The sequence below is a fragment of the Vitis riparia genome, chromosome 6 (assembly GCF_004353265.1).
Source record: "Vitis riparia cultivar Riparia Gloire de Montpellier isolate 1030 chromosome 6, EGFV_Vit.rip_1.0, whole genome shotgun sequence".
Taxonomy (NCBI): domain Eukaryota; kingdom Viridiplantae; phylum Streptophyta; class Magnoliopsida; order Vitales; family Vitaceae; genus Vitis; species Vitis riparia.
The window spans coordinates 19620994-19637330 of NC_048436.1; the positions used below are offsets into that span (position 1 = coordinate 19620994).

The following is a 16337-nucleotide window of genomic DNA, read 5'->3' on the forward strand; positions in this document are numbered from 1 at the left end:
CCAATGAAATTCATCTATGATCAAACCCTTAGGACTCTACATGGAAATCCAAACCTCGCAACAATCAATACCCATCATTAGTGATAGGATTCGTACCCAGGCGACCAACTCGACTACCCTGACGGGTAGAACAGAACATGTCTATTAGAATTGAGGAGAAACATAATTTGGAGAACATATATATTCAGGGTGATCATCAAAGCCATACATAGAATAGGCACACATTTAAAATGGCTGTCTGCAAAATTGTAAAGCTTTTAAAGTTCATAAAATGAAAAATCAGTTGATAATACTAATGATAATAATTTCATTTCGACCTATAATTGGGTTAATAACAACCTCGATGTTCTATTGAGAGGAATATGACGTACCTCTGAGATGGGAAGCCAACATTAAAGACTGTACTGAGAAGACTTGGAATGATGTTCTATTGAGAGGAATATGACGTACCTCTGAGATGGGAAGCCAACATTAAAGACTGTACTGAGAAGACTTGGAATCTTAGCTCCCCAGGGCAGATTTCACTTCATAAAATAACTAAATTCAGGTGGAGTAATGTTCCAAGACAAAATGGGAAAACCATAATAAAAACCATTTCACAACCACCTTAGGAGAGCTAGAGAGAACAGGAAATATCATATCTTTACATATTTGGAATGTGGTCAATTCATTGGGTAAAGCTTTCAGGAACTAAAGACTGGTTCACAGTGTCTAAATCTGACTAAATCTTACTAACCGCCGTTGTCAATCCAATCCCAAAATAGCATAAAATTTACAAACAAGAATAAAAAAAATACAGGATATTGTTAAAAATTGACCATATTACCTTCCCCTCATCATAAATAGTCATTTATACCAAAAATAGTCCATGATTAGTTTAAATATAAGAGTAATGAGCAACTGACTGACCATGAATAAGCACAAAAATGATCCTTACTTTCCATTGCTTCTTCCCCGCAACCTTTTCTGTCCATATCCCACAAACAGATAATGGGATGGTATTTCATATTTTAAGTTTTGATGTTCTTCTCTTTGCGTTTACAATTAGAAAGATGAGCAAAAGAAGACAGACCAGGGAAATGGCTAACGAAACAACTTTCCAAAGAGGGTTGTCATAAGCAATGTCGAATATGCTCTCCTGCATGTCCTGCAATTTAATTATATATTAAAATAATCATCCACTGCCTGAATCAAGGGAGAAAAAACATCTCTACTGCCTGGCACCAGAGAAGTTAAAGTAGAACCATGAGAGTGAAAATGACAAGCTTAAATAATGAGTTAAGCCATTCTGTTGTGGATGATATTATTATTATTTTTTTTTATAACCAAGGAACCTTCCATGACAAGCCCTTAGGACTCTCTATGGAGAGCCAAACCTCAGGATGCTGACTGCTCCACAACAACCAGCACTTGGTAAATTTAGGGTATTATACAGAACATCTAAAAGCACATTCCAAACTGCCAAGGCCCAGGGGAAGGGTTTTCATATTTTTGAAATTTCCACCTCCCCTTCCCCATTTTTCTAAAACTCTCACCTGCTCAGGTTCGGTTTCAGAAACATCAACCAGACCTCAATGTAGCTTGGGCCTCAACAAATGTGTTATTATAATACAATCCTCAATAAAACCAACCCATGCTCAACTACAAAAATAAGGGGGTTTGAAAATGAGGTTTGATTGGAGCTTGAGGGGTTGACAAGTAGCCTCCAAGCCAGCCAATCCAAATTGTAAGCCTAGGAGATTAAGTTTTAGAATGATGGGGGCTTACTGTAGTATCCAACTTCCGCATGAAGAGTTTGTGTTGCTTTGCAAAAATGCTCTGAGCATACTTATAGAGCTCTACATCAAGACTGTTGAGTGATATTATCTGCTGGAGAACCATTTGGGGAACCTGAAGACGTGTCTGCAAAAATTCAAGAAGTCAGTCATGGGAAAGTGGGCAATGCATTTTATCCAAGCCAAAAAAAAACAAAAAGAAAGAAAGAATAAGCTGAAAGGCAGACCAATAAGAACCCTCAATAAAAAGGCGTACAGATTAGTCCAAAATTCCAAAATAACCACACCCTTCTGCTTCCCCTCTGTAGAATTCATTTACCAAGTGAAACCAGCATTTTTTTTTAACCTAGACATAAATTGAAGCATTTAACAACCTAGCAAGTGAAGGCATAACCATATATACCTTATTTTTAAATAAGTTAATATAAATTAAAAGTGTATATATATATAAACAAATACAAACACACACATATAGTTGCAATTTAGAAATGGGTATCATGACAAAGGTTCAAGCATTGGCCAAGTCGTATCCGCCTCTGCAAGGTCCACAAAGAGCTCAATATCCAACACATGTTCTTGTACTAACTCCGTGGTACATTGGTAAAACTCGTTTAACTCGGACAAGTTCATGACACACCTCAGTTGTGTCAGCCAGTTCACCAAAACTAGCCCGAATAAACTTGGATCCATCACTTCAAATCCATGAAATAATACGAATCTTCTTTGTTGTTGTTAGATTGAACTTTTGCAGTGACTGCTAGCACCATGACTGGCTGAGGCATTGCAGCATCAGATTCCAGCGGTGGTAGTCCTCTTCTTCAATCTTCAGTACTTCTTTCCAATTGTTGTCAATGTTGTTAGTCCAAGGGTTCTCCTAAGTACGTTTTGAGATAACAAAACATGGTTAAGTGAACTAACGTGTTTAAAGTTTCAGGTCTTATTGAGAGAAAAAAAAAACTCAAGATCACCTAAAAGAGGTTCAAAGGACACGAAGACATGGATCATTGAAAACAAGTACTGTCTAGGAATTTGAGTAAGATGAATCCTTTGGGTGCATTTAGGATTAAATCATTTTTCATGCATTAATTCATATTCAGTTTTTCACAAAGATGACCTTAAACACTTTGAAATTGAATAAGATTTTTACATTGAAACCTTGGGCTAATTTCATTCAAAATTGACTTAGAAAGGTTTATAAATGAATTACCTAAGTGTTGGGAAGATTTGGACAGGAAAAAAGGGATTTTTTGGTTGGTTTTGGCCCAACCAGTCAAGGCCCCCCAGAACAACCAGTGGAGGATTGGTCAACTCTCCAAAAAATCTTCTCTCTTTTCCAAAACCTTGGTGATGTTGGCAAAGGCTCTGCCTTTCCCGATTGATTGTCGATTGAAGCTTAAAACCTGCAATGAATTAAATGTCCAACAGCTACTCAACCAGTTGAACCAGAGTTCAACTAATCGAGGCCAACTCCAATAAAATAGGGTGTCCGAGGTTGGTTTCCTATAAATTGAGAGCTCCTATACATTTATTAAGAGAACATGTATATTACCTTGTTTACCTACTCATTTCTTTCTTTCAAAGCTCTCAAACCCAAGTGCATTTACTCCTTCACTTGCAAATCCATTTAGATCATCCCATTGAATTCATTCTAACTTTCATTTGCATTGAGTCATATTTGTGCTAGGTTGAGAGTTGTTAAAAGCCCATTATGCTTGAAAGGTGGAGTGTTTTTAAGCTTCAAGTCGGTCTTGAACTTGAAGGGAATTGTAGTATCCATTAAAGCCATTGAATCCAAGTGTACAAGTTTGGATGCTTGGTTTGAAGCCTTAGCTAGTGAAGCCCTCATTTGGAAAGGAGATTGAGGAGAATGGACATAAGTAGGTTTGCCAAACCACTATAATTGTTGCTTAATTTTAATTATTTTTAAAAAGCATTAATCACCCAATCATACAAACCCCCCCCCCCCTCAAAAAAAATTTGGAAAGGAGATTGAGGAGAGTGGACATAAGTAGGTGTTAGATAGTGTACAGTTATTTCAGTTATTTACTTTTCCTTTTTTTTCCTTATTGTATTGTGGATCCCACTAGCATGTATATATATATACCCAAATCCAATGTGTATTATTAATAGTTTTTAATAACAAAAATTAGGGATTCTCCCTTTTCTCTCTTTTCACATGGTATCAGAGCCTAAGGAGAAAAAAAAAACCTAATTATTTTCGGTTTATCCGTAAATCAATTCTGGGAAACCTTTCGGTGACCGTGTTTCATTTCGGTCACCTTCCCCATCTCCTAAAGCTTTTTGGTCAACCATATCGCCGTCAGAAAACCCTCACTACCGGCGAAGTCCTTTTCCGACACCGGCCATACCATCAAGTGCGCAAGGAGAAGATCTTCAAGTTTTGTTAAAGCACCGGAGGGAGAATCTCAGTCACGCGCCAGCCACGCGCGTTTCTTCTCTGGCGGCCTGAACCTCACTCTCCGGCGCGTGAGGGCACATGGAGCACTTGCCGGCAATGCGCTTCCACCTCCAGCCTCGCTTGATGCCGTCTAGCCACTCTCCATCTGTGTTTGTGTCATCTGAGTCCTGCAAGTGCATTTTTTGGGGTTTTTGTCTCCGTCGGCCCTCTAAACAGCCTTTCCGATGACCTCCAGTGACTTCCTCTCCACCCCGAGCCCTGCACGTGTCTTAGGAAGTGTTCTTCTACCCTTCCAGTAGTGCCACATTTGTTTTTCTTTGCTATTTGGTCTCTCACAGCCGCAGATCCTCGGTTTTTCTTCTTTCAGCCGCGATCTGAAGTCGTATTAGGGCTCTCTTCGATCCAAACATATTTCGTTCTCCAGATAAGTAGATATGACTACTAAAAGTTCCATTTTTTCCTCTGTTATATCTGGATCTCCTATGATTACTTCGGAGAAATTGGTTGGCAGTGAAAATTATTTGTCCTGGTCTGCCTTTGTGGAGCTTTGGTTTATGGGTCAAGGTTATGAGGATCACCTTGTTACGCAGGAGGCGGATATCCCTGAGGTTGACAGAGTACAATGGAGGAAGATAGATGCACAGTTATGTAGTGTGTTATGGCAATCAGTTGATCCTAAGATTCTGCTTCATCTTCGGGCCTACAAAACATGCTTTAAATTTTGGAATCAGGCGAAAGGGTTATACACGAATGATATCCAACATCTTTATAAGGTGGCTTCTTCTATTGTCAATGTCAGACAACAAGACATGGATTTATCTACTTATATTGGTCAGATTGCCTCTCTTAAGGAGGAATTCTTGAACATGATGCCTCTTACTACTAATGTTGGGGATCAACGAACACAGATTGACAAGTTCTTCATGGTTCTTACGCTTATTGGCTTCCGTCCAGATCTTGAGACCGTCCACAATCAGATTCTTGGCAGTTCCTCTATTCCATCATTGGATGATGTGTTTACTCGCCTCCTCCGTATCTCCTCCACTCAGACTTTGCCATCTGATAACACTTCAGATTCTTCTGTGTTAGTTTCTCAAACTAACTCTCGAGGAGGACGCAGTGGTAACCGAGGTAGAGGTCAACGTCCTCATTGCACCTATTGCAATAAGCTTGGCCATACTCGTGATCGGTGTTATCAGTTACATGGGCGGCCTCCCTGCACTGCCCACGTGGCCCAGTCATTTGATCCTCAGCCACCTCAGCCTCCGAGCTCCTTCACATCTCAGGGTATTTCTCTCACTGACAGTGAGTATGATGACTATCTCTGCTATCAGGTCACTAAGTCAACTTTTGTTACTTCTGTTACCCAGACTAGTAATGCTTCTGCTTGTCTTACCCACACATCTTCTCTTGGACCTTGGATTCTAGATTCTGGAGCTTCTGATCACATATTTGATAATAAGGATTTTTTCTCTTCTATTACTACTACCTCTGTCTTACCTACTGTTACCTTAGCTAATGGTTCTCAAACTATGGCTAAAGGCATTGGTTTGGCACATCCTCTCCCTTCTCTACCTCTCACTTTTGTCCTTTATACTCCCGAGTGTTCCTTTAACCTTATCTCCATCAGCAAAATCACTCATATTCTTAACTGCTCTATTACTTTTTCTAATAAATTTATAACCTTGCAGGACCGGAGTATGGGGAAGACGATTGGCATAGTACGTGAGTCTCAAGGCTTTTATCTCCTCACCTCGCCTTCAACTCCTGCAGTTTGCATTTCCACTGATGCTCCCCTCCTCATCCATAGTCACCTGGGCCACCCTAGTCTATCCAAGTTCTAGAAAATGGTCCCTCGTTTTTCATCTTTGTCGTCGCTTGCGTGTGAGTCCTGTCAACTTGGGAAACATACTCGTGTCTCGTTCTCAAAGCGTTTGAATAATCGGGCAAAGTCTCCTTTTGAACTTGTCCACATCGATGTTTGAGGTCCTTGTCGGACCGCGTCTACTTTAGGATTTCGATATTTTGTCACTTTCATTGATGATTATTCTCGATATACTTGGTTATTTTTAATGAAAAACCGAGTTGAGTTATTCTCTATTTTCCAGAAATTTTATGCTGAAATCCAAATCCAATTCAATATTTCTATTCATATGTTACGCAGTGACATTGCCAGGGAATATTTTTCTACACCATTTACTTCATTTATGTCCCAACATGGGATCCTTCATCAGTCTTCTTGTGCTCATACTCCTCAACAAAATGGGGTAGCCGAACGTAAGAATTGACATCTTGTTGAGACAGCTCGTACTCTCCTTCTCCATAGTAATGTTCCTTTTCGTTTTTGGGGGGACACTGTTCTTACAGCATGTTATTTGATTAATCGTATGCCCTCATCTATATTACACGATCAGATTCCTCATTCCTTTCTTTTCTCTGACCAACTTCCTCCTCATGTTTTTGGTTGTACTTGCTTTGTTCATATTCTCACTCTTGGACAGGACAAACTTTTTGCCAGAGCCACCAAATGCATCTTCTTGGGATACTCTAAACTTCAAAAGGGTTATCGTTGTTATTCCTTTGAGACTCATCGCTACTTTCTCTCCGCTGATGTCACCTTCTTTGAAGACTCACCATTCTTCTCCACCTCTGAGTTTCTTCCTGTTTCTGAAGTCTTACCCCTTCCCATTATCTCCCCACCTGATGTAGTGCCTTCTCGCCCACTTCAGGTTTATCATCGCCGTCATCGTGTTGCTGGTCCTCCTTCTTTGGCCGAGGTACTTGCTGACTCACTTCTTATCCCTTCGGATTCTCCTGCCCCGACTCTACCTCCTTTTGCTGACTTACCCATTGCTCTTTGGAAAGGTAATCGATCTACTCATAATCCTCATCCCATTTACAATTTTTTGAGTTACCATCGATTATATTCACCCTATTTTGCATTTGTTTCTGCTATATCTTTTGTTTCTCTTCTCAAGAGCACCCCTGAGGCTCTTTCCCATCCAGGCTGGCGACAGGCAATGGTAGATGAAATGGCTGCTTAACACTCCAATGGCACTTGGGATCTTGTTGTTTTACCCTCTGGTAAATCTACAGTTGGTTGTCGTTGGGTCTACACAGTTAAGGTTGGCCCTGATGGTCAGGTTGATCGCCTTAAGGCCCGGTTAGTTGCTAAGGCTATACTCAAGTTTATGGTTCTGATTATGGTGACATTTTCTCTCTTGTTGCCAAGATAGCTTCTATTCGTCTATTGCTCTCCATGGCTATTATGCGTTCTTGGCCTATTTATCAGTTAGATATTAAAAATGTTTTCCTTCATGGGGATCTTGCTAAGGAAGTTTATATGAAGCAACCACCTAGTTTTGTTGCTCAAAGGGAGTCTAGTTTAGTGTGCAGGTTACGCCGTTCTCTATATGGCTTGAAACAATCTCCTCGAGCATGGTTTAGCCGTTTTAGTTATGTTGTTCAAGCGTTTGGCATGTTTCGCAATACAGTAGACCATTCCGTTTTCTATCATCATAATTCTTCGGGGCAGTGTATTTATTTGGTAATTTATGTGGACGACATCGTCATTACACACAGTGATCAGAATGGTATTCAGAAACTAAAGCAACACCTTTTCACCCACTTTCAGACTAAAGACTTGGGGAAACTGAAGTATTTCTTAGGGATTGAGATAGCTCAATCAGGTTCCGATGTGGTTCTTTCTCAAAGGAAGTATGCTTTAGACATCTTGGAAGAAACCGGTATGTTAGACTGTAAACCAGTAGACACTCCTATGGATCCAAATGTCAAACTTATATCAGGACAGGGGGAGCCTTTAGGAGATCCTGGGAGATATTGGCAACTTGTAGGTAAACTAAACTACCTCACCATTACTCGTCCAAACATTTCTTTTCCTATAAGTGTTATTAGTCAATTCCTACAGTCACCATGTGGTAGCCATTGGGATGCTGTAATCCGTATTCTTCGATATATCAAAAGCACACCAGGCCAAGGTGTGTTGTATGAGAACAAAGGTCATACCCAGGTTGTTGGTTACACAGATACAGATTGGGCTGGCTCACCCATAGATAGACGTTCCACTTCCGGGTATTGTGCTTTTATTGGAGATAACCTAATATCTTGGAAGAGTAAGAAACAAGATGTAGTGGTCAGATCTAGTGCTGAAGCCGAGTATCGAGCTATGACACTGGCAACATGTGAACTCATATGGCTGAAACATCTTCTTCGGGAGTTGAGATTTGGAAAGGATGAACAGATGAAGCTCATCTGTGACAACCAAGCCGCTTTGCATATTGCATCCAATCTAGTCTTCCATGAAAGGACTAAACACATTGAAGTTGACTGTCACTTCATTAGAGAGAAGATCACATCAAGATGTGTGACAACTAGTTTTGTCAATTCAAATGATCAACTAGCAGATATTTTTACTAAATCTCTCAGAGGTCCTAGAATTAAATACATTTGTAACAAGCTTGGTGCATATAACATATATGCTCCAACTTGAGGGGGAGTGTTAGATAGTGTACAGTTATTTACTTTTTCTTTTTTTTCCTTATTGTATTGTGGGTCCCACTAGCATATATATATATATATACCCAAATCCAATGTGTATTATTAATAGTTTTTAATATAGGGATTCTCCTTTTTCTCTCTTTTCACAGTAGGTTTGCTCTTCCCTCTTCTATTTACTTATATGTCTTTAATTGTTTTTTAAAACGCATTAATCACCCAATCACCCCCCCCCCCCCTTTTTCCAATCTTCCCTAGGTATTTTCCTTAATTAATTTAGCCCTGTTTCACCAATTTCTTGACTGAAAGGCAGTGATGTCGAAGTAACGAAAATTTGTCTTTCTTCGTTGGCAGCAAACCTCTACCTTTGCATATTTTACTTTGGTTTGGAATTTAGGATTTACAAAAGTGAGAAATTGAGAATGGATTTAGGAAAGTTAACTTTTTATCATTAATAAATGATATATTTCTAATATGTTTATTAATGTATTCCTTTTATGAAATCAACTAAACACATTAAAGAATGACGTATTCCTAATATGCTTACTATTGTATTCCTAATCAGGGATGTAAAAAAGGCTTGATGACCTGAAACCTAATTAAACCCATTCAAAAAAACTCAACCCAAAGCCCACCTAAGCCCAAAAAGCCTGAACATAAAGCCGCTCAAAATTTCATGGGTCAGTCTTGGACCGAGGATTTTTTTATGTTGGCCTAACCCGTCAATCTAGCTCGAGAGCCCAAACTAGGCTTGGCCCACCCAACCTGCAAATCATGTTTTAAAAATCCCCCATATGACTGTTGTCACCACCCATTTTATGTTTTTAAATCCTCTTATTAGGCCCCACAACACTATCAAGACATTAAGGTCAACAATAAATTACTAGCAAATATGGAAGTGATGCAACTTAATGACATCAATGATGATAATGATGTAAAGGTATATACAATTTAATCCAGCTACATGATTAAATGTACTTTTGTTATTTTAATTTAATGTGTACTATTCAGTATGGTATTTGAGATACATTACAAAAACAAAAAATTTAAAATTTATAGTGTAAAAATTTGTACATATGATTTCAATTTATGATGAAATTAATGAGGTATTTCAGATATTCAAAGTTATTATATAATTTTGCTAGCTTAAGGTTATACAAAAAAATATAATGCAAAAATATTTTTATACATACGTTTGTTTGTCTTAATTTATATTTTATAAATCTCTTTGTTTATTTTATAGTTTTCATAACTTATATGGCCTTGGATTTGGGAGAATAAACCTGGCTGGACCCAGCCTGAAAAGCTTACACAATCCCACCCAAAGCCTGAATATTTCAGGCTTGGACCGGATTGGATGGCCCGAAATTACACTCTTATTCCTAATATATATTAGAAATTTACTTATGAAATTAATTACATAGAGATATTCATTATGAATTAAAAACAACACAAATTGAAATTTTAGGAAAATTATTCCTAATTTGTAAAAAATTAGCTACCACATATAATATATAAAGATATACAATAAATTAAAAGCATGACAATTATATATCAATAAAAGTATGATAATTGTTATATGTATTAAATAACGATACATATAATAATTTTAAAATGAATATGGATATCAATAATTAATAATAATTATACTTAAATAATAAATTAAATATATAAATATATAATTTATTACAATAAAATTTGATAATAGAATTTTTTTTAAAATAGTACATTTATAGTTAAATATTTAATAATTATATAACAATGTAACTAAACATTTTTCAAAAGATTAGGTAAATTGTTAGTAAATATTATCCAAATTAGTTATGATAAATTTCAATATAAGCATTATCAAGTCTTATCAAATTATCCCATATTAAAGATATTTAATTACTTATATACACTAATCAATTAATTTCACATCCTAATATTTTTAAATTACAAAAACATAGAAATATTATCTATCAATGTGTTCTTTTGTAACTATTTAAAAAATGTTAATTTAATAATTATATACCAATTGAACTAAACATTTTTCAAAAAATTAGGTAAATTTTTAGTAATATTATCGAAATTAATTACAATAAATTTCAAAATAAGCATTATCTTAGTTCAATTGTATTAAGTCTAATCAAATTATCCCATTTTAAAAATATTTAATTACTTATACACATTAATCAATTAATTTCACATCCTAATATTTTTAAATTACAAAAACATAGAAATATTATCTATCAATGTGTTCTTTTGTAACTATTTAAAAAATGTTATATGTGAAAGAAGCTTATTTTATTAATGTCTGAGTCCAGCCAATTATATTTATTTTTCTAAAAATTGCCATAATAGTTTTTTACAATTTTTTGAGCTTTTTAATTAGTATATTGTGCATATTGCCCGATACCGATCCGAGATGTCAAGACCAATACCCTTAAAACCTCCAAGTCAATGACCAATACTGCGACTTTGAACCATAGTCAATAGTCCCTCATGATCACTCCTTCCTACTCAACAAAAGATGTTTTGAGTTACTCTTTTCTATTATTGCTTCTTTCTACCATTAACAAAGATAAAAGGGAAATTGGGGCGAAAAACAAAAAAGAGGAAGCCAAACGTGGGTAGCACATTTTGATGTCTCTTGCTCTTTGCCCAAGACAGCAATTCAATCACACAAGCTAAATCAACTAACATCTTTTGAGAATCTATGACTTTATTTCAAAATGTTGAAATAAATTTGATAGGTCATGAGTTAGGCGAATCTTTGGCTGAAATCCAATTACATAATGATTCAGATTATCCGATATCCAAGCATGTGTTAAACCATATGGAAATTAAAAAACTGACTCTCCGACTTTGGGTCCCAGCACTAAATTTTGCAACTTATGGCTTGAGGGTCATGACTTGTTATTAGCTAAGCTTAAAAATGATCCATACCGTCAACCCATACAATGCAAGCAGTCATCTCAGGCCTCAGGGTCATTTCAGACAAATTAACAGGTTAGATGTGGAGCTTCCAGGGCATTATTTAAAACAATTAACAGGTTACAAGTGGAAAATAGATACCCACATACACACAAAATAAGTGATATATGTCAGTTAACACAGCTAGCTAGATTTTGAGAAACCTGAAAATAAACAGATCAACTAGTGTAGGTTATAGAAAAACCAGCTAATAAACCAACCAGGAAGTATAGAACACACATATCGGATGATGTTAGATTTTTTAACATGGTTAACTAGGTTTTGAAAATTTTGACAAAAACAAATCAAGAAGTATAGATTTTGAAAAACCTGGTGATTAGAAAAATCAAGCACAGAACACATGCAATGGGTTATAGAAAATCATTTAACACAGCTAGTTAGGTTTCGAAAAACCTTGATGATAAAACAATAAAAAAAATGAAGTACAGACTAGACACAGCGCACGCATACACACAAGCACAAGCAACAGGTGATGGACACAGCAGGTGATATAAATCATTTAACATTGCTAGATAGGCTTTGGAAAACTTGATATCAACCATACCTCCTTTGAAAAGTTTGCTGGGGAGATTGCCTTTAAAGAATTGGTGCGTCGATATGATTGAGTTTTTCGTAAACTAGAAATGCATACTTCATAAGATTTCATGAGTTCTCCCACAGTTATCTGACATGGAAGAAGAGAGCCTCAGAATCAACTTCTTTCTTTTCCTTCCAAGAAGAACAAGTTACATCTGAATATGTCCATAGACACTATGTTGAATTACTAGAATTGAACTTACATTTTCCTTTGTCGTTTCAACATTTTCTGTTGATGGAATTGTAGAATCAATTTCACCAGCCTCTTGACCTGTACTATTATTCTGTCATGAAGACAAAATGAAGCCATAAGAATGCATTTTGATTTGATGTCACAACCGTTTTAACTTTATTGAATTGCAGAAGCCTATCATGCTTACTGGATCCTGATGATGACTATTGTCAGACTTGGAATCTGGAAAAGAAGTGCTTTGTTCTGTTGCACAAATAGAGAAATTCTTAGAAAAAAGCTAAGATCTTTTCATCATACTCAAACTTAGATTAGTTACCCAACTTCAGCACAATACGTACAACTTTTATAATGTAGAGATGCTCTGTCTGCAAGTTCTTAACTTCTTATAACGGCTTTACATTTTTTAAAATTGAAATAACAGAATTTATTGAATAACAATGTCTTAAAAGACTGGGCATATGTTGAGCAGGAAAAATGAGGTCTTAAAACCATTCCTCCATTTGAAAACGCTAGTAAGAGAAGAAGAGTATAACATAAATACAATTTTACAGGAATATATCAAGTTAAACAAATGGTCTCACACTTTGTGGAAGTCTAAGAAAAAGGCCCATAGAAGTCTAGTAAAAAATACCAAAAAAAATATAATGCTATTTGGAATTTCATAAGTTCCCCAAATCTCATAGAACCGTTGTTTCTCTCTTTCAATATTGATCAAGAATATTCTCATGATAGAACCATTTCACAAGAAATGAACCCTAAAAAACAATTAGTAAATCAAGAGGAAAGCAAGTACTCCATGATGCAAGCATGACCAACAATACCAAATCTAAGGACCTCTTTACTAGATAGTAACCAAAAAGAGGAAACAAACTGACAGTGATCCATGCATATGATATAACAAGTTGGTATCACCAACAAACTAGAAATTTATGATTGGACAAGAGTTTGACCAAGGTAATAGCCCAGATAAGGTAGAGACATTGAATAGAGATTAACTTGCTAGGAAAGAGACAAATATAAAATTTGACAAAGATGATAGATATGATTTAACCAAAAGCCAAAAGGATATCAACCAAAAGCCAATTTGTCTCTCTTTTCTTAGGATTATACTTCAATTTGTTGTGAGGGCCAAAAAGCCCAAATTTGTGTAGACTTGTATATCATTGAATATGTGAACAATTACCACACTAATCAAAGATCTTTATTCCATTATGACAACTGGCAGGTGAAACTGAAGGTTCAGATCAGACTCTAGTCTAGCCTACACATCTCCACATCTGCCTTTCACTAAAGGGCTTCCCTAAAAGTATTTTTAGGATACTACTTGAATAAAGATAATTGAATTGTACTTTTGTAGCTTCACATATGATGGGCCTACATGTCACCTTCCACTACCAGAAGAAAAATGGATCTGCAACTCCCAGAACTTAGACTCATTGGTCACTGCAAAGAAGAGCTGCTTTACTACCTATTTATCCATAAAGGCTTGAGTGCACCACTTTCCAACTGTGCCTACTTATTGCTTGAAAGTCACCCTGTGACTTCTAACTGTCCCAGTGATCAAAATTGACTTTCACCAGCACTTGATAGTGCAAACTGAACTAAAAGTCTCTTTGCAATCTGTAGCACCTGCCATCAGCTCTAGTTACTGGTGACTGCAAACCAAACAGAAAGAAGGAAAACTTCTTGAAATCCCAAGCAAGTAGAAGGAACTACTTATCCGGTTTTACTAGGGCTTCTGGAGAGTCCTCAAGCTTGATTATTGATGGAAAGGTTTGATTTTCTAAGTAAGCAAGTTTGGTATTTTATTCCTCCTTCCCAACTTTAGATTCAACTAGTCTAATTAATCCAATTACAGAATTTCCCAGCTACCATAACAAGAACAAGAAAACTCTTATCCTTTACAATTCACTTGCTGTCAGTTAGGTTATGAGATTCTTGTTCCCAGTATTTTGTATTTAAATGATTCAAAGCTTGGCCTTCAATCAAGAACAGGGACCGTGGATAAGGGAAAAGAAACATTCACTTGGATCATAAAGAGCTTTTGTTTACAAGCCTTTAGATTCAAATCTTCAAGAAAGAAGAATTTGAACAGAAGTACTAGGAAGCAAAAAAGCCTTTCTACAACAAGATCAAGAGTGCTGGTACCCATAACTAACCTAAGCAAAAAGATTGATTTCCCTAAGATATTTGAGATGAAAGTGTTTCTGACTTTAACCAGCTCTACAAACTGACTAGCCTGCTGCCCACACCCTACAATTCAAAAAGCGGAAATCTCCCTACGGCTTATAGCTCTGTCCTCTGTTTGTTAATGCAGTAGACAAAGTTATAAGAGGTGACTATTCAAAGCATGCTCCTGAGTATTGACACCTGAACTACTTGCCCCACATACTTAGCTTGACACGGATGAAATGAAAGACATTTTTATATTAATAAAAACTTTCCTTGCCTACTTTCCGACTTGGGAGTCAGGGCAACCAACTGGAACTATTCTTTACAAGTTGACAGTGTAAGAGAACAAAGTGGACTAAAAGCCAAAAGAGGAGAGGAACCAGAAGCTAATAATGCTTAGAGATTAGAGACAAAAATTTATTATTGGGGAAAAACAGAGGAGAAAAAAAAAACTCTCTTAATGAAAGACAATTTCTCTTGGTGAAGATAATTTCTCCATGGAAGACTAAAGAGAACAACTCATTTGGGCTGGAAGAATCCTAGTCAATGTGGAGACACCAAAATGATGCATCAAGGCATTATTGGCTCAAATTGCACCATGGTGACACATGCTCCTAGGACACGACAAACGATCCACCCTCTCAAACTCTCAATCAAATCATATATATTAGATCTATCCCACTCTGATAAGCCTTCGGCTGCATTTGCCAAACCAAAACCATCAACCAATTCCAGGTACTTTCTGATAGGAGGGCCTAGCTTGCTACTAAGATGCACAAAGTTCACATGGGACCCTGCTCCGGAGTTAAGGCATGCATAATAATATCTGGGTGCCATTGAAAATGGAATATCTTGGAGCAAATATGGAGATAATTGAAGTGAAAACATACAGAAATGAATTTAGGAAGTATCTTTACAAGGAAGAAATAAGACACCATCACTCATGAGAAGCATTGACAGCCTCCTCAAGAAGTCAAGTCCATACAACCCCTGAGGGGTTAGGCCTTCCTGTAACGAATCCAGTCCATACAACCTCTAAAAGGTTCAAGCTGCACTACCTTCAAAGGGTTAGACCCATACCACCTCTGAGGTTAGGTATATATGGTCTCAGAGCTTAGGTCCTCACTACCAGTCTCCTATATGTGTTATTACACTTCAACCACTAGGCCCTCTTGAGGCATCCTAACCACCTTAGGGTTAGGCCTAGGCTCATTTTTTAGGCTTAAGCCTGTCCAAAGATTAAGATATGCTTATTTTTAAATTGTATTAATTATTTATTGTAGATTTATTAGAGAAGATTAAAACTTTTAACTAAATAAAGTATTAAAATATGTTTGCATTAATTAATTAAAATATTATAACATTAATTACTTATTGCAATGTTGATTTAACGAGATTTTAATACCTTAAACTAAATGGGTGGAAGAACAAACCTTTAACTAAAGGTATTGGACGGTTATTTTGGAAAAGATACAAGTTGATTCTATGAGGAAAAGGGATGAGATGCTTCCCCCAATCAATGCGGTAGAACCTTCTTATGGTGAGCTAGGAGGAAGTAAGAGTTGATTTGTCTAGAAGAAGAGGATTCTTTTTTCTTCTGACCAGTGTGGGACAACCTTCCCCATCTCTTTTTTTCTTCAAAGCAACTCTCCCCATTTACAAATATTCAACTAGGTAACATTGGGCTTGGCTGAAGATTGAGTTAGGCTAA

The 16337-nt window shown here is 36.7% G+C and overlaps 1 protein-coding gene across 4 annotated transcripts in view; it reads right to left on the reverse strand.

The window, feature by feature from the left end:
* Positions 1 to 296: 296 nt before the first annotated feature.
* The window catches only part of LOC117916151 (protein-tyrosine sulfotransferase), a 40700-nt gene continuing 24659 nt past the window's right edge, over positions 297 to 16337 (reverse strand). For all 4 annotated transcript variants that reach the window (XM_034832032.1, XM_034832031.1, XM_034832033.1 and 1 more), the window contains 5 exons: positions 12642 to 12697; positions 12465 to 12545; positions 12230 to 12349; positions 1768 to 1902; positions 297 to 1147 (listed from right to left, as the gene is read on the reverse strand). In XM_034832032.1, coding sequence (XP_034687923.1) covers positions 1004 to 1147; positions 1768 to 1902; positions 12230 to 12349; positions 12465 to 12545; positions 12642 to 12697 — 536 coding nt within the window. In that variant the 3' untranslated portion in view covers positions 297 to 1003. The remainder of the gene's footprint in view (positions 1148 to 1767; positions 1903 to 12229; positions 12350 to 12464; positions 12546 to 12641; positions 12698 to 16337) is intronic.